Source organism: Cucumis sativus, chromosome 1, assembly GCF_000004075.3.
Source record: "Cucumis sativus cultivar 9930 chromosome 1, Cucumber_9930_V3, whole genome shotgun sequence".
In the NCBI taxonomy this organism is placed as follows: domain Eukaryota; kingdom Viridiplantae; phylum Streptophyta; class Magnoliopsida; order Cucurbitales; family Cucurbitaceae; genus Cucumis; species Cucumis sativus.
Genome location: NC_026655.2, coordinates 10,883,479 through 10,903,275, shown reverse-complemented (window position 1 = coordinate 10,903,275; position 19,797 = coordinate 10,883,479). Strand labels below are relative to the sequence as shown.

Genomic DNA, 19,797 nt, shown 5'->3' with positions numbered 1-19,797 from the left:
AACTATGTTAGGCGTCTAGGCTAGGCTCATGAGTATGTATGTCCTATGTATTGCTAACTCTAAAGATGCGTCGTCTATTGTATATTTAAATTCAATGGGTATGTTTGTCCGAAAACTTGAGTAAAAAATTAAATCCATGTCTACTATATATAAAAATTTAGTGAGTGTGTCCGTAGCTAAACTTAAAAGAAAAAATCAAATTCGCATGTCTTTTGAATATCTAATATCAATGGGTGTCTCCATAACTCAAAGAAAAACACAAATTCATGTCTGTTTTATATCTAAATTCAATGGATATATCCCTCAACTCGAAGTAAAACTCAAATTCATATCTATTCTACGTCTAAGTTCAATGGATGTCTCCAAACTATAAGGAAAAAAAAATATCAAATTCATGTCTATTTTGTATCTAAATTCAATGGGTATGTCACCCCACTCAAATAAAAACATAAATCAATGTCTATTGTATATCTAAGTTCAATGAGTGTCTCCAAACTTAAAAAAAAGCCTAAACCCATGTCCATTGAATATCTAAATTCAATGGGTATGCCCCAATTCAATAAAAACTCATAATTAAGTATACCAAAACCTCACCCACAACCAAAAATTCCAGTGAAGGCCAATGATAGCAATGACGACTGACAAAGAATATGTTGCGTTGATACTCAATTAAGGTAGCGATAATTGCTAAACCTTGAGATAGAGTAATGTTGAGAGTTAGAGAGAAAAATCTGACTAGAATTATTGGTGGTTAGACTATCGTAGGGCGAAGAAGATGCCATGGCGATAAGCCGTTTGGTGTTCTCGCGGCAAAGAGGGTAGTAATTTAAAGACAAAAAATAGGGAAAATAGCATCTTTTCTAGTTTTATTAATTCTCCTTTTTATTCCAATTTTAATATTACATTCTACATCCTAAAAAATATTATTATTAATGTGGTCCATGTGCATTATATATTATTTTATTTCTTTCGAACCTATTATTTTATTAGGCATATTAGATAAAAAGATAATGCACTAATTAAACATCATAATAGTTAGTAGTGTGTATAAATAGAACCTTAGGGATTACTCTTTTGACTGTGTTTCATTCAAGTAGTTCACTCTTACCCGTCAAGAAATCTAATTAAGTTGCAAAGAAAGTCAAGTGAGAGAAACACAATTTCTCAGAGATGAGTCATGGATCAAGGTATGTTATTAATTATTTAACGAAGTTTCATTTGTAAAAATCATCTAGTTCAAAGATCTTAGCACTTGATGTTTTATACAATGTTAGAGTTTGTTGTGTAATCAAGAAAATAAAGTTTACCTTCAATAAATTAAGACAAATTTATAAAAATTTTAGAAAGATATTGAGTGATATGACATAAATGCATTTCTTTTCCATTTCTGACCATCTATTAAACTAGGGTTGATTTTATACCTTGTTGTGCTAATACTTTTGATCATTTGTATTAAATGATATAAATTTTTCATCATTTTCTTTTTTATGTTTAATATAAGGCATATTTTTTAGAGATAATTAAAAAAAAAAAAAAACTATTTACACTCCATAGAAAAAACTCTACTAAAAGACAAAAATTTAATATACAATTTTCCTATTTTTATATATTATATTATTAAAAAAAGAAACAAGAAACGAGAAACCATTACCAAACACATTTTTGTTTCAGTTTCGTTTTTCCAATAAACAAAAAATATAAATAGTTATCAAACATATTCATATATCTACAAAAAATATAAATAGTTATCAAACATATTCATATATCTTGTTTTTGTTTTGAAAAAAGAAACATAAAACAGGCAACAAAAACATTATCGAACATTGAAGGAGAGAGTTAATTTTTGTTATCTTCTCACATCTTCCTGTATTTAGAGGGTAAACTGGGAAAAGGTAAGAGATATCTTCTATATAGACGATGGTAATATATTTATTACTCATAGACTATGATAGAAAAGATGACAGTCCATTAATATGCTGATAGACTCCTAGAGGTATGTACAAGTATCAATGATAAGATTACAAGTATGTTGGCTATTTTTTATCATAAAATGTGCAATTTTGCTGTACTGTCATAGTAACAAAATTTCATTTCTCAAGGAAAGGAATTGCATTGCATGATTTGATTATAGATTTAATAAACTGGAGACAACATTTGACATTACTACTAATGGAATACCTTTATCCTGTAATAAACGTGGCCTAAGTTCCATTTTACATAGCCTAAATGGGCACAGTTTTACAGATCCAACAGAGATTAAACATCCAAAAAATCAAAACAAAGCAGCAGCAAAAAATCACCAAGTCCTCATCCCTAGAAATGACTCGATATTTATCAATCAAAAAATGGAACTAATATTAAATCGTTAGGCGATGCATAGTTTATACATCGAATCAGCATTCTGTGTCTCATATACAACTGTAAAACCAACATGGGACATCTACATGATGATTCCGACACATGCTAGTAGGTCCTGCCTACCAATGAATAATTACAAAACGACCTATACATATCAATAAAACTAATCAATCTATGAGTATAAACTAATTAACAAAAAATCTGACTGCCCATCACTGGACTATTATTATTTGTTCTTAGTTGCCTATTCCATTCTCTATTCTCCCATGAAGAGGCACTTCTGAATTTCAAGGCAGCAACTCTATGCAAACGTACCACCAACTTCACTTCAAAACTTCACTTCAAGCTTCTCGATCCAAAACCAGGTTTACAGCTATCAAATCAAGCGCCATTCCAGAATCTGTTCAATCATTTTTTTCAGCCTTCCGAATAACCAATTATTGTGGCAAAAGAAAATTAGAGCTTTCAATACAAAACATGAGTAGTTGCCTTTGCCAATCAAGCTCGAATCAGCAAGACATTTGCTGAAAAAAGAAGCAGAATATCACCCATCATTAAAGGACCAGCTCCCTTACGTGCATAAATCTCCATGTACATATATATAGCAATACATTAAACCCAAGCATTATCTTGTTGCAGATTCATTCTCAACGAGTCCAAAAGTCGCTTTCAAACGATCATGTAGATTTTTCAGGATGTTCTTTGTCATCCTTTTCTGATGCTTGGTGCTTTTCTGCCAGGCCATTCCGAAGGATACTACTACGCTACAACATCCCTTCAACTTAGAAGGTAGATCCTCAATTTGATATCTAAGATGAACCTGTAACCAAAGATGCATTTAACCAATCAATGAGCGCAAAAGTTTTTCAATCTGTGTATTGAGACTAGATTTTAGTTGAGTAAAAACATAATTGCTCAATATTCATACATTGAAATAGTCGCCTAGGGGAACTCCATGAAGTGTCAAGACCTCTTCAACCAACCAACCATTTTTATTGGGAAGTGAGTGTCTTTGCTGTGTACTTGTCACTTCAACTCTATAGTGGGAGATACGCTTGTCAAAGATATAATATATTTGTCTTTCATAAACATTCTCCTTCTCTGATTCCCATGGAGTAAATGAATAATTAAGACAACCAGCTTTCTCCATAACTTTGCGTTCCAAATCAGCCCCATTGAATAGCTCCATAGCAAAGTTGGTCTGAAAGCACCAGCAGAAATAATACAACATATAATAAATATAGAGCAATAAAATTAATGTATAAACGTGATAACAATGAGTAACAAGTATATTAATAATTTAGTAGAATGAACATCATAAAATGAATATGATAATATACTAATAAGCAACTCAAATTCATGACCATAAATTAACAGAGAGGGTGAACAAGAGCTTACAGGAACAGAAAGAGTGGTTGAGAGAACCTCAGACATACTGACTTCACTAGGACCCAAAAATGATCCACTCTCTTCAGTCTGTAAGCAGCCTTTGGCTTCAGATTCTTCTTCAACTATTCGCACTTTCTGCTCTGGACTCAAGGATCTAGCCTTCCACAGAGCCATGATTGTCCTATAAATCAATTCAGAGTTAAATATTTTTATCAGTGGAATTAGAAACAGAAGCTATTGGAACTTTGGTTCTAAATGAAAGAATACAAAGATTGCTTCCCAAAAATTTGAGGTGGTAACAATACGAATGTTCGGTTACGGGAAGACCCTATCAGTCTTGTCAAGGGTGTGAAAATACTTGAGAGCATAGTAAGCACAATTTCATTCATCATTTGCCATAATCAGTTTGTCTTCATGAGGAATATACTAACTATGTGTTCAATCCTAATAGTTAACCAGATAGTTAATTATAACCTAAGAAAAATGGAGCAATGGTTGTAAAAATAGATTGGGTGAAGCGGAAGCCTGTGATAACGTATAATGGGATTTTCCATCTTGGGATTCTATGGAAGAAAGAAAATAAAAGAGAAGTGGATTTCTCGGACAGAGAGCTGCATCTGCAATACCACAAAGTGGCTCAGCCTTTATAACATTAGACAGGAAAAAGAAAAATTGAAGTCAATAAAAGCCATCATTGAGGCAAGCGATCCACTCTTCACTTTTCTATTTTAGTTAGCCTTTATCTTGACCCTATTTGAAGCATGTCCTGATGGCTAAAGTTTGCAAATTGACAGAAGCAGTATCGAGGATTATTTCATATTCTTAAAGCACACACGAGCTTGCTTGAGTTGGCAACAGGGTGAAAGTTAACTACCAGAAAGCTCTGGTCTGTGATCTAGCCAACAGGAGATAAAATCAGGCAACAAAACTCCAGTAAACTAATGGATATTGGCCTCTAGGCTCTAAACTATATGGGAATGCTGCTTCAAAGAGAACCTTAGAACACTAGAAAAATGTTACTCTTTCAGAAGGTGGCGGTCTTACTCTAGTTTGATCCGTACTTTCCACTATTTCTCTTTCTTTAAGAATTTATGAATCAAAAAGTTTGAGGATGTCTTTGATTGGTTTCAGTTTTACCACCAGTAAAGTTTGGAGATATATTAAATCTGTATAATGTTTACCTCTCATAAGTGAAGAAGATGAGTGAAGGCTAATAATTGATATATAAAGGAGTAAAATGTTCCATGTGGTAATAATCATGTGTTCTAATGGAAATAATTTTTAGGAGAACAAAGAACAAAGCTCTGGCGGCAAAGCAGCAACAGTAACAGAAAAAAAAAAAAATCATTAGACAAGAAAAGGAGGGGAATAATATTATTTGAGTAACACCAAATTGGTGTTTGCTTAAATAATAATAAGCAAAATAATTTGAGGCTTCTTCTCTTAAAGAGGTAAGGCATAAGCCTTGAAACCATACAAGTAACACTCCATCAAGTAGAACAAAATCATACAATCATAAATTTTACAATCAAATTTTACTGAATATAAAGACATTAGCATGAGAATAAAAAACCATATCCATCATTTTTCACCAAGGTTTTCTTATGCACCACACTTTTACTGAAAAAGAACGAAAGAATATAAAGGAACAAAAAAAAAGATCTATAAAAATCCCATCCTCCAAAAATAGAGAATCCAGCTAAAGATCCAGTCAAGCAAACTAAGACCTAAAGGATACGGATATCTAAAAAAATAGTTGGTCATCAACACCAAGAAAGAAACATAGAACCTAAAGCACCCCTCCAATGCATGATTGGATGACTAAAGTCATGGTTAATATCATATCAGTATTACCTCAAATAAGATCATTTGTTTTTCAATTTTCTGTCCACAATGTTTCCATTTAAGCCTTGTGGTAGAACGAAGAAGTACTGACAGGCTATGTATTGCTACAACTATATTTGTATTATAGTTACACACGTATTGTACTTTAAGAGGGTGTTTAGTTGCAGTTATTTTTGGGGAGTTGACTTGAGTTGGTAATTATTATAGGAGAGTTGACACAAATAACGAGGTGAGAAATATAAGTGAACACAAATAACGAGGTAATAAACCTTAACAGTTGTTGGTGCACCCATACGGTGGGTGAGATTTTTTTACCCACCCACCTCAATTACATGTCGGTTGCCAAACACCTTCTAAGATTCTTAAAAAATATGCAGCCAACCATGACCTGCAATGAAGCAAAATTCCTGGACAATTTTTATTTGGGATCCAATTCAAGCATCTCTTACATTCCAATCGACGTTGTACGAGTTAGTCGGTACTGCATTGCATTCTTAAAATCTTTTTAGCATTCCTAATGATTCTTTCCTTTTAAATAATCTACTCCTGTTTCTTGAATATGTGGTTCAAGGTGATTTTGGAATCTAATTTCTAAGGTAGCTCCTCTTGCACTGCACTCAATTCAGATGGAAATCAGAACATCCCCAAACACCACTACCAATCTTGAGCATCTAAATCTCGAGATTATTATATAAATTCTTTATCTAATTATCGGAGTGTTCAAAAGACAAGAGGATGTCCATATACTTTTCCTTACCAATTATTAACTATGCAAAGCTTCAAATTTATCCTTAAATTACTAAACAAATAAATGAACAACTACTAAAGCAATTCAATAATCTAACTACTGAAATCGTAAACTCAGAGCCAAAATTACAAAAGTATCATAATCCTACTACAGAATCCTGCACAGTCCAAAGCTTTCGATCTCAAGTGAAAAATATTTGAGCAACAAAACACTTCCGGTCAACTTGAACATTGATCTTTGAAAGAGTAATCCACAATGTTTTCCCCTACTTTAATCTAAACCTCAATATTCTCCACCAAACTAAAGCTACGGGAGGTGCAACCAATGAAAGCCCCCACTAACATCTCCCAAGGCTCCAAACACAACCAAGATCCATAGTGTAAGGGGAAATTCTTTTGCATAAGAATTCAAGTGTGTATTTCTAGAAGAAGAGAGGCAAATAGCCCCATTTGAAGCCAGAAAATGATGAATGGCTACGCAAGTACAACTACCAAAAGACAGTAATAGACAAAATGGTAACAGGAGTGGAAAATCAAATGAACTGAACTAGCAACAGAGTGAAATTACCTATGTGCTACACCAAACGATACAAAGGAATGGAAATGAAATTTCAGCCTGCCTTCTTCATCTAGTGTCTTTGCACCACTCCTTGCATCCAAGCCTCTACCTGCTCGGAGAGTTATAACAATAATTGGACTGCCCATTGATGAAAGAGTTGGAGCAGCAACTTGAATATCCTCAATGTCCTCCCACAGGAAAAAGAATTTGGTCTTGTGCCCAAATATATTTGCATGGAAACCTATGACTCTAGCTGACAGGAAGATGCGCCCCTGAATACAGCAACTAAATATTAGATGAGATTCATGAGCTATAATTTTCATTGTGGATGAAAAGAAAGCAAACAATAACATGAAATTTAATTAACTAAACCACTAAAGCACCTGAATCGGCATCTTTCGTTTCAAATGACAGGTAAAGTCATTAATAAGAAATTCTTCAGCTGGAAGCCCAAATAATTTCTGAAAGGCTGAATTTGACTGGGGAGAACGCAAATTGATCTACAATTCATTTTAACTAAAGTTGTTAGTATATAAATGGAAAGTGAGATATCCAATGAAGAATATAAATTCTAAAGTAGGATGCTAGACCATGTACCTTTTTCCCAACCTCCTTTTCCATTTTACTTAAGTACTCTTTAACAATATTTACATGGCTTCCTCTCGTATTATCCAGGAAAATTCTCAAGTGCAATTTGGATTGACAGGTCTGAGCTAACTTCCCCTGAAGGGGTACCCATATGTCAGCCAAATCTGATATACTAGTCCTGAGGAAATTAATCTCAGCATATCCTAAGGATGTAGCCTCATCAAAAGGCCCATCAAAATCATAAACTTCAACACCCAACACAGAAGGAGGTTCATCCATTGCATCAAATTCAAAAATTTCTGAAAGAAACACAAGATCTCTGTAAGAACACTAGTCTGAACCAAGTATAAATTTAAGACATTAATTTCTACAACAAAATTAGATCTCCCTACTCTTAGTGTAGATCTAGGTAGAACTAACAGATATCAAACATATTAAAAAATATATACCATTCCACTGAGGATCAGATTTTTGGAACTTGATTGAGCTGTTTTTAGTTTTCCCATTACATGTAAACACCACATATGGGTCAGATAACCCACTTGAATCCACTGCAGCTAAACTACACCCTTCAATCAGAGCAACAGTAAGCAACCATCCATCTCCCTGTGCTTTGATTCCATGATCACTTCCTGTTATAAAAATGGCACTGCAATCAGATAGAGCTTGTAGTAACAAACTGACTGCATAGGTTATATGCTGAAATTACCTGTTTGCAGTCTGGCTCGCATGAAGCGTGAAATCAACCCCAAAACACGCTCACCCTGCAGAACCAGGACGCCACACACAATGAATTCACCTATTGAATCAGGTAGGTCAAGCCCTACAAATTCAAGGCCCTGAATCGTGCTAGGTGCAGCCAGCCAAATGTGTACAAGCACGTACAAAGCCATAAAAGTAGTGAACACAACAGTGCAATTAGCAAAATATTGTATAGCAAGTTTAAAGGTCGACTGTGGTGGCGGTGCCTCCAACGATGCCAAAGCCTGTTCCTTATTTGACCCAATACTTCTCTGATCAACTGGAGGAACAGTTTGAGATAACAAACTAGTATACTGGTCAAAATTGTCCTTTATACCTTGCCTGGCTCCATTCTCAATCATTCCTTTCATCATAGTGCTCTGCAGAAAATTCATTCGCCATGAAATTACCAGTCGTGAAGATTTCTCCTCCGACGGAAGCTCGGGACCAGGTGTAATGCAGTAAAGTATCTCTACTTTGAATGTATTCCCATACATTACATCTGGAGTGCTGACAACAGCTAGAACTGCATAAACATTTCCGTCAGCTTTTAGGTACGATTGTTCCTCAAATGCTTTGACAGCTTTGATTAGTTTTGTTGGAGCCTTAAGATATGATACTGTTCTCTTTAAGCTTTCACCACCATCCTCAAATTTCCAATTTCCAAGTTGCAGTTCTGTAGTACCCTGAAGGTCAGCCAATGATTGTAGAAAACTTGAATCTGATGAAAAGAGTAGAGAATTGAGGTCAGAGGGTTGAATGGCATACAATTGATCGACCATTATTCCTGGAAAATTCGACGGGGTTTCACTTTCTTGATCTTTTGACTCCAATACTTTCATTGCTTCTTCAAATGTGGCCATAGATGTTTGATCTTCTGATTTGACTTCCAAAATTTCAGACGGAGGGATTTCAGATATATCTGACAGCTCAGGAGCACGAGAAGAAACGGACGAAGCAGAATCTACATTTTTTTGAAAAATTTGAGCAATACGACCAGCAAAGGTCTTCTGCTGAGAAGATCTTTGTTCCTTCAATGAACTTTCTCTTTGCCTCACTGGAGATGGAGAACTAGATTTGCCACTATGAGACCTTGGCGGTGAACCCATTATTTCATCACTAGAAGTCTTTGGATAAGACACGTGACCATTGGAATTGAATTCTACAAATGCATTGGTTTGAGAAAAACATATACCAAGAAGAATTTCACCTGCCAACATTAGCACAAACAATTTTATTTTCTCAACTCCTTATCGGAACAACAATATTTCATCAACAAAATCAACATTGATCACGGAGAATTTCATCACAACTCCAGCAACACAAACCACAAATTGGATCACAATTCACACATAATTTAAATTAACTTTAAATCATGCATTGCACTTCAATGTTTTATATAAAAGAATAATGTAAGTAACAAACCCCCTTTATTCTGTAACCGTTTCACTAGAAATAAGAATGTAAAAGAAAAAAAAACAATCGTAAACTTAAACCCAAAGGACGAGGATACATGAAAACTATATAAGGAGAACACAACATACCACAAACCTTCTGCTTGGACCTTTTGCTTTTGGGTTGAATAGAATGCCAAGTAGTGCCAAGGGAGCCATTATCAGAATTAAAAGCCCGGGAAATGGGTATCTTAACCTGTCCAACAAAATCATCATTGAAATACTTATCTTCATCCAAGACAGAGATCATTAGTTCTTCATCAAGATCATCCACCCGGAAGCTAAACTCTTCACCCCAAGTTGGATTTAAGGTCTTCTTAACCACCTTGGTCCTGAACCTCTGCTTACCAAGCTGCAACCGAACATAGGGATCACTCAACCCATTGAGATCGGTTGGTGGTAAATTCCGAGCCTCGATTACATGAACAGTAAGCTTCATATTCTTAGACCCAGAACACATAGAAATCCAGTTATAAACCCAGAAAGCAAGGAAACAGAAAAATCAATAATACAGAGAAAGAAGAGGAGGGAATGAAATGAAATTGAAATGGGGTATGAAGATATGTGATGATCCAACTAAAACAATGACAAAAGGTGCAAGAAAAGAGAAGATTGTTGAGAAAAAGAGGAAAAGAGATGGAAGTTGGAGGAGCTTGAAGTGAGGAAGACCTTGCAAATTGGAAATGCGCGTATACGGATATACCATAGCACTCCTTTTTTCCATTTCTTCTTTTCTCTTTCTACCTTTTCGCATGCAGATTAGGCTCCAACATTGACTTTTCTTTCTCACATTCAATTTTTACGCATATTTATATTGACGATCCATAAACAAATGCAACCAAACTAACCTTTTTCTTCTGCAAATTGTTTATCCTCTTAGCCAAACCCCCAATTTGGGGTTCATTAGGGCTCTTCTTCTAACCTTGCGCTTATTTCATTCTCTTCGTTTTCTTCTTTTCTTCTTTTTTTCCTTTTCTCTTTTCTTTTCTCACTAATCCTTGTGGGGATAAAAACTTGCCTTTTCATTTTAGTTAAATACTTTAACTTCCATTTTCTATCTCCAAAATAATAAATAAATCATTTCCATTTATGAAAAGATTAATGGTGTGAATATAGTTTTCAAAATTAATAGTTTCTTTGTAAAAATAAAAAACCTAAACTTCATTCTTTCTAACATTTATGAATCTAAAAGCCTAGAAATTAAAGTGAGATATTTAAAAACACACGTACCATCCTGGAATGACACCAAACATCCCCTACCAAAATGATAGGTTAATCTATAATTTATAATTTAATTTAATTTATAAACATTTTAAATTGTCTATTTTAATCTTCAAAAATTTCAAAGTGGTCTCTACCAATAATTATCTGTTAAGAGCTAGAGAGTGAATATAGCTTAATGGTAATTGACTTGATCTATCTCAAATGAGAAATTTAATTCCTCTTTCCACCGTTGTATTAGAATTAAGAACTTCAAACAACCCCTGTCTTATTCTTTTTACTAATAGAGTATAGATTTTATATAGGTTTATTTAGTAACATTCTTAGTTGCCATTGTCACTCCTTAATTTGAAAATATTTAAGATACCATGGGGATCCATTTCTCCACTTATGTTAGAGGAAATTTTCTTTGTCCATTTCCTTCACCCTTACCAAGCTCTTCCCTAAGCAAGAAGCAATCAGAGATGATCTCGTATAACAAGCACATATAGACTACGATCATAACAAGGTGCAACCGTTATTCAAGCTAACATATATATTTTCATATTAAAAAAATAGTTATATTTGTAGGTTTTATTAAAACTTGGTAAGGAACAAGCACATCCACACCCACCTAGAATTTCATAGTTTTAACTAGAAATTTTGAAATATAAAAACTTTTAGAAATCCATAAATTAAGTGAATATCACACTTTTTTGTCCAACATGAATCAATATTGGATTTTTCTTAATATGTTATTTTAAAAAATAGCATCAAAAATTGAGTATGAGAAAAAGTATTAAAAAATAGGGTATAAAACCGTGGACGGGATCCATGACTTCCACTAGTTGTCTTTATTCTTTTTCTTTTATATATATATATTATATATATATATATAAAGAAAAAAAAGAAAAAGAATGAAAGAAGTTTGTTAATAAGGAAATAATCCAATTAATGATTTTAATAGCGAAAAATATTTTTAGGAATGGGATATTTAGGTTGGGATATTTTCAATTTTCAATCTTAAAATAGGAGAATTGTCAAAAATATGCCAAAAATTAGGTAGAAAAAGAGTTTTGGGATCGATTATAAAAAAGTTGAGATTTAGGACAAATTTGAGGTGAAATGACGAAAATACCCTTATTTAATTTTACTTCATATTTGCTCTTCTCTTCCAACCTCTCTCTCTTCAATGTATAGTAAGTAAAGTAAAAAAACAAAAAAAAACAAAAAACTCATTTGCACTTCTTCTCCTCTCTCAAAAGTTTGTCAACTTTCCGTTTTAGTCCGTTGTCGTTCATCCTCTACTCCGACGAATATCTCACGCACTGTGGTTTGTTTTTTTTTTTTAATTTGAATTATGTTGTGTTATATGTATATATTTGCATCTTAAATGTATAAATCAAATATAATTTTTAATTATTTCAAGTTGATTTAAGATTGTTTTAGAGATGTTTCAAAGTTATTGTTATTTTTATTTTATCTCGCAAACATCTCGCAAACATCTCGCATGTTCTTAAATTCAAATGTTTGATCTGAAATGAATTGATTTATGGTGACTTTTAACATTTGAATTTCATTTCATTTCAGATTAAACATTTGAATTTAAGAACCTGCGAGATGTTTGCGTTTACTCTGAAGTAAAATTAAATAAGGGTGCTTTCGTCATTTCACCCTAAATTTGTCCTAAATCTCAACTTTTTTACCATCAATCCTAAAACTCTTTTTCTATCCCATTTTTGGCCTATTTTTTACAATTCCCCCTTAAAATATGTTTTACTTATTAAATTGACCTCACATCCAATTTAAATTTGATTATTTCCTTATTAATATTTAGTTTTTAATTTTAATTGTTCAATCTTGAAATTTGTTCATAAAAAGAAACTAAGACAACAAACAGAAACTAACACCAATTTCCATACACCAATTTCCATTGGTGAAATTTCTTCTGGAAGCTACTTTGGGATCAAAGGGAAACTAAGACATTCTCTTTGGGAATGGATAATCTAGCATTTCGATTTTAGAATGATGTCTAAATTTCTTTCTAATTTCCATATGTAATTGAATTCCAATCTTGCTTTTGTATGTTTGATTGGTTTGATCATCCATTATTGCATGAATTTTGTTGACTTTAAGCATGATCTTTTGAAGCAAGATTGATTGAGAATTTATTGAATTGATCCCAATGATGTGAAAAGAGTTTATAAAGAAATCATAGTTAGAATTTGCTATTATATTATATGTCTACAACTTCATTTCTCATCAACATATAAAGAAATCACAATATTTGCTATCATCAAAGGTCGTTGTAGACATTTTCACAGTCAGGTTATCTATTCACATGTGGAGGAATAACTATTATATCGGCAATCAATGAAACAGACCATAATAGTCATCTTCTCAAATCATGTTGAAATTCTTGTAGTTCATGAGGCTAGCCGAGAATTTATATGGTTAAGATCGATGAGTCAACACATTTAGGAATCATGTGGGTTGTCTTCTAATAAACTCTTTCTAACAACATTATTCGAAGACAACAAAGCATGTATAGCCCAATCAAAAGAGGATATATTAAAGAAGACAGAACGAAGCATATTTCACTAGAGCTTTTCTACACCCATGATCTTGAAGAAAATGGTGAAATCAGTGTACAACAAATTTGTTATAAAGATAACCGGACACACATATTTACATAGTTTTTTTTTCTAGATTTTTATTTTTTTCCTAAGTTACAACTTGAAGCCCCTTATCAATAAATTTTATGGATCTGTCACTGTCAAGCTCTATCTAGAAGTTTCCACTTTTAATACTTGTGGAACTTTGCTTTTAAGGACAACAACCTCTTTGTGCCTAGCGTCCACACTTGTTCACCTTTTGGGATACCGATGGTGGAAGTTATCTTACTAAGGAGGAGTTTGTCACTAAACTCTTTCTTGTGCATGTTAGCCTTATCCTTGCTACTTACCCTCTTGGGTAGTTGACGATTTACATTGGTCAGGCAATAAACATAGCTCAACTAACATGACAAGAGTTATAAGCTCAACAAACTTAACTTCTAATAACACATCGACGAATGAAAAGTCCAAACATGATGGATTGAAAAAATATAATCATGCAATATATTAAAGAATGTAGGCGTTCGACCATTGTACAATATGAACACATATATCACAGAGAAATACAATAATAGAAGAGAAAAAAGATGGAGAGTATTACAAGTTAGGGAACAAATGAAATGTGGGTCCTTCTCCTATCGGAAGCTTAGCTTTCTCGTTTACGACTGATCAGAGAAGAAGAAGAAACTCTTTTATAGACGGCGGAAAGGCTATTCCTTTTCGCCTTTCTCTCTCTAGGTTTTGGCTCACTTGGACCTCTCGGTCGATCTATTCAGACATCTGACCTCTTAGCTCATACAGTCCTCCTCTATTATGGTGAAGGTGGAGTTCCTTTATAGGCAACTTTCAGCAATAAATTTCTATTCTTCTGAGCATGCCAGTGTCACCCATCGAAAGGTGCTTGTTACGAGTCACATCATCTCCAACTCTCGTTCTTGTCTTTTAGTGAACCACTTTTCTTTGTTGTACTTCAGTCTTCTCGCATAAGATGGTTATTTGTAAACTGGAACGCGTAGTGTTGGTGCGAGATCTTCTGTGATTCACTCGTTTCTTCTTTCTTATTAATCTTGCATTAAGACATAGTAAACATGGTAAAACATACGTAAAAGCTTATGTAAAATCTATCTAAGCAATTTATGCATTTTCAATATAAACTACGCATTTTGATGTACTTCTCCTTCATTTTGATCTCATTATTATAATAAAAGAGGTTATAATTGTTGGATCGGTATGGCAACCCTAGAGGGGGGTGAATAGGGTTTAAATAAACTTTTTGACAAATAAAAAGTAAAATCAACTAATTAGATATTTTCTAAAATTTAAATAAAGAACTTTGTAAACTTTGTTAAATAACAAGATTGATAAAAAGATATGAATGGAAGTATGCAATCAAACTCAACCAATAAGAATATGTAACTAAAATTAAATTAAAAAATAATTAGAAAAGAGTTAGAGAAGAAGACACCGTAATTTTATAGTGGTTCGGTTAAACTCAACCTACATCCACTTTCCCAAGCACCCCTTGGGATTTTGATTGAAAATCTTCTTTGGACTCTTTCCACGGATTTGAGCCGAACCGATTCTTGCTCCTTTTTCGGGTTCAAGAGCAAACCCGATCCTTTCCACGGGTTAGGATCCAACCGTTACAATATGATGAAATTTTTAAATCACACAAAAGAAAACTCTCTAAAAGAGTGAGTATACAATTTGAAGCTCACAAATTTAATCCTCACAATACAATAAGAAGCTCTCAAGAATAAGATGAAAAGAATAAAAATTGGAAGCTTTAGAGAGAATAACAATGTTGGCTTTTTGCTTGAGGATTGTAAAGATGTTGTGATCTTGTGTAAATGTGAAGTATTTAAAAAGAGAGGAAAGATAAATTCAAAATCATTTGGGTCATTAGATATAAGTAAAAGAAAAATGAATGGTTGAGATTTAAACTTAATTAGCCGTTAGACACAATACAAATAATAATATAATAATATGTCTTTTCAAAATATTTTGTTTAAAAAGAAATCAATAAAGCAACTTCACCCTCTTTTAAAAAAACTAGCCGTTAGACACAAGAAAAAATAATAATATTAAAATCATTTTTCTTTTAAATTCATTTTCTTTATAAAAGCCAATAAAACATAACAAAAAGCCACATTTGTTACTCCTTCATTGCTCCAAGTGGCTTTCTCTAATTGGTTCAAATTGAATGCTTGGTCGCCACGTCACCATCTCGGGTATTTTTTCGTTAAGCTTCTTTTAGCAATATTTTCTTCATTTGAACTTCGATTTGGGTGATTCAAGAGGCGTTAGAATCATTTTTCCAAGCTCTACGATATGGTCTATTCAAATTAATAAAATTGTCAATAAAAAAAATCAGATTTGTTATCATCAAAACATAAATTAATTGAATAATTAAAATAAATTAATTTGAGATTAAGGGCCAAAAAGCCAACAATCTCCCCCTTTTTGATGATGACAAATCATTGAAGAAAAATAACTTGAAACACACATGATCAACAAGTAATTCTATTATCAAGATGTATAACCATAAAGCTCATGTATATATTTCACCACAAAGATCATACTTGAAAACAATTGATAAGAGAACCTTCTTTGTCCTTAATTAATTTTTCTCTAAAAAAAAAATATGCATTATTCAATAGAAACAATTATGCAACAAATTGATAAAAACATATTTTTCTTATACTTCTCCCCCTTTGGAATCATCAAAAACAATACCAAGGAAGTTAGCTCTCCCAAAAAAAAACATGAACACATACAAAATGTCTAATTCTCCCCCTATCAATATGCATTACGGTAACAATATCAAGTAAGATATAAAATCAAGATGCATCACAACGAATAATTCCAAGCTCAAGCCTATTTTTACAAAAGCTTTCTTCACTCAAAGGTTTGGTAAATATATCCGCTAATTGATTATTGGAACTTACAAACTCAAGAGTAATATGACCATTTTGTACATGCTCTCTAATAAAGTGATGCCTAATATCTATATGCTTAGTTCTAGAATGATGAATAGGATTCTTAGTCAAATTTATGGCACTAGTATTATCACAAAATATAGGCACATTATCAAATTTTAATCCAAAATCACAAAGAGTTTGTTTCATCCAAAGAATTTGTGCACAACAACTAGCAACCGCAATATATTCCGCTTCGGTAGTGGATAAGGCAACCGAATTTTGCTTTTTACTAAACCAAGATACTAAGGAACTACCAAGAAATTGACAAGTCCCACTAGTACTTTTACGGTCAAGTAAACTACCGGCAAAGTCCGCATCGGAATATCCTACCAAATTAAACTCAACATTTCTAGGATACCATAATCCAACATCAATAGTTCCAAGCAAATATTTAAGTATCCTTTTAACAGCATGGAAATGTGATTCTTTAGGACAAGATTGAAATCTAGCACAAAGACATACACTAAACATGATATCGGGTCTACTAGCGGTCAAATAAAGTAAAGATCCAATCATACCTCGATAAGTCTTTATATCCACACACTTACCTTTTTCATCTTTGTCAAGCTTAGTGGTAGTGCTCATAGGAGTTTTTGCAACTTTACCTTCATTTAATTTGAATTTCTTGAGCAAATCCCTTGTGTATTTTTCTTGACTTATGAAGATGCCATCCTTGAGTTGTTTGATTTGAAGACCAAGGAAGAAACTAAGTTCTCCCATCATACTCATCTCAAACTCATTATGCATACACTTGGAAAATTCTTCACACAAAGATGAATTAGTAGAACCAAATATAATATCATCCACATAAATTTGTACTATAAGCATGTCATTATTTTTAACTTTAATAAATAGAGTATTATCAATTTTTCCCATCTTAAAGTCATTCTCAAGTAAAAACTTGCTAAGTCTATCATACCAAGCTCTTGGAGCTTGTTTTAAGCCATAAAGAGCCTTTTTCAACTTATAAACATGATTAGGTAAATCAAAACTTTCAAAGCCCGGAGGTTGTTCTACGTAAACTTCCTCCACAATATAACCGTTTAAAAAAGCACTTTTTACATCCATTTGATACAAAATGAAATTTTTATAAGAAGCAAAAGCAAGCAACATTCTAATAGCTTCTAATCTAGCAACCGGTGCAAAAGTTTCTTCATAATCTATACCTTCTTCTTGACAATAACCTTGAGCTACAAGTCTAGCTTTATTTCTAATGATATTTCCATTTTCATCCATCTTATTTCTAAAAACCCATTTAGTTCCGATTATAGATGCATTAGAAGGCCTAGGGACTAATTTCCAAACTTTGTTTCTTTCAAATTGATTTAATTCTTCTTGCATAGCTAAAATCCAAAACTCATCACATTCGGCATCTTTAAAACTTCTAGGTTCAATTTGAGACACAAAAGCAAGATTACTAAATAAATTAAGAGAAGAACGAGTTTTGACACCTTGTTCGGGATTGCCAAGAATTAGATCCTTGGGATGGGATAGAGCATATCTCCACTCTTTAGGCAAGGATGAAGAACCCTCTTCTTTCTTCTCTATGATGTTCACATCTTGCATACTTGGAACAATTTCTTTGCCTTTGTCATTAACAAGTAAATCTCCAAAATCTTTTTCTAAATCATCACTACAAATAGACTCATTAGAAACATTATTCCAAGATTCATCAAATACAACATGAATAGATTCCTCAATAACTAAAGTTTTCTTATTGAAAACTCTATAAGCTTTACTAGTAGAGGAATATCCTAGAAAAATACCAACATCCGTCTTAGAATCAAATTTTCCAAGTTTTTCTTTGTTATTCAAAATAAAACATTTACAACCGAAAACTTTGAAATACCCAATATTTGGAATTTTTCCATGCCAAAGTTCATAAGGAGTTTTATCTAAAGATGGTCTAACTAAAACTCTATTTGAAACATAGCAAGCGGTGTTAACGGCTTCCGCCCAAAAATATTTAGGTAAACCATACTCATTCAACATTGATCTAGCAAATTCTTGCAAAGTACGATTTTTCCTTTCAACTACACCATTTTGTTGAGGAGTTCTTGGAGAGGAAAAATTATGGGAAAAACCATTTTCTTCACAAAAAGCTTTAAAAGCATCATTATCAAATTCTCCTCCGTGATCACTCCTAATTTTGGAAATAAAAAATCCTTTTTCATTTTGTACTCTTTTTGCAAAACTAATAAAACTTTTCAAAGCATCATCCTTATGTTTTATCATCAAAACCCAAGTAAATCTAGAAAAATCATCAACTATCACAAAAGCATAATAATTTCCTCCATAGCTAGCAATTCTAGAAGGGCCAAATAAGTCCATGTGTAATAGTTGTAAGGGTCTAGTAGTAGAGATCACATTTTTAGATTTGAAAGAGGACTTAGTTTGCTTACCCATTTGACAAGCATCACAAACTTTGTCTTTTTCAAATTTAAAACTAGGAAGACCTCTAACCAAACAATTTTTAGAAATATTTGAAATTAAGTGCATGCTAGCATGTCCTAGTCTTCTATGCCATAACCAAGAATCATTATGCAAAACCGAAAGACATTTATCAATAATAGGATAATCATTCAAATCAAGAGTGTACACATTTTCATCCCTATTTCCAACAAACAAAACTTTTCTATCACTAACATTTTCAATTATGCAATTTCTTTTATCAAATATTACTCTAAATCCTTTATCACACAATTGACTAATACTAAGCAAATCATGCTTTAAACCATCAACCAAATGAACATTTTCAATCAAAGTAGATGAATCATTTCCTATATTACCCTTACCAATTATTTTACCTTTCTTGTTGTCACCAAAGGTTACCATGCCTCCATTCTTTTTGGAGAAAGAGATAAGCTTGGATCGGTCTCCCGTCATGTGTCTTGAGCAACCACTATCCAAGTACCATTTGTTTTTCTTGGAGGCTTTCAAACAAACCTAAAAACAACTAATTTCAAGTTTGATCCTTTGGTACCCATACTTGTTTGGGTCCTAGAATGTTAGCATTTACATATTTAGGGATCCATTTCATTTTTTCATAGACATTACAAGCACTAGATCTAGATAGGTAACAAGAATAAGCTTTATGTCCATACTTGCCACAAGAAAAACAAACAACATTATGCAAAGATTTATTTTTCATAACAAATTTATGTACTCTACTTTTATTGGAGAAATTCTTCCTTGGAGCAATGTAAAACTTTGCTCTTTGCGAAAAATTTCTTCTTGAATAAGTATTTTGAGCATACTTCAATTTAAAGCATTTAGGTCTAATGTGACCTTCAACACCACAATTATGACATATGGGTACA

General features: G+C 33.0%; 1 protein-coding gene across 3 annotated transcripts; it reads right to left on the bottom strand.

The window, feature by feature from the left end:
* Positions 1–2,310: 2,310 nt before the first annotated feature.
* On the bottom strand, positions 2,311–10,682 carry LOC101211334 (C2 and GRAM domain-containing protein At1g03370). Of its 3 annotated transcripts, XM_031883787.1 has the most exons (10): positions 10,530–10,682; positions 9,772–10,123; positions 8,196–9,437; positions 7,936–8,118; positions 7,496–7,785; positions 7,282–7,398; positions 6,908–7,170; positions 3,757–3,928; positions 3,287–3,559; positions 2,311–3,178 (listed from the first exon to the last, which is right to left on the bottom strand). In XM_031883787.1, exons 2-10 carry the CDS (start codon positions 10,118–10,120, stop codon positions 2,984–2,986), a joined length of 3,084 nt encoding a protein of 1,027 aa, XP_031739647.1. In that variant the 5' UTR covers positions 10,121–10,123; positions 10,530–10,682; the 3' UTR covers positions 2,311–2,983. The 3 variants fall into 3 exon arrangements, with proteins under 3 accessions (XP_031739647.1, XP_004139509.1, XP_011654699.1); XM_004139461.3 differs by having other exon boundaries at positions 9,772–10,681; XM_011656397.2 differs by lacking the exon at positions 10,530–10,682 and having other exon boundaries at positions 9,779–9,991.
* Between the last annotated feature and the right edge of the window lie 9,115 nt (positions 10,683–19,797).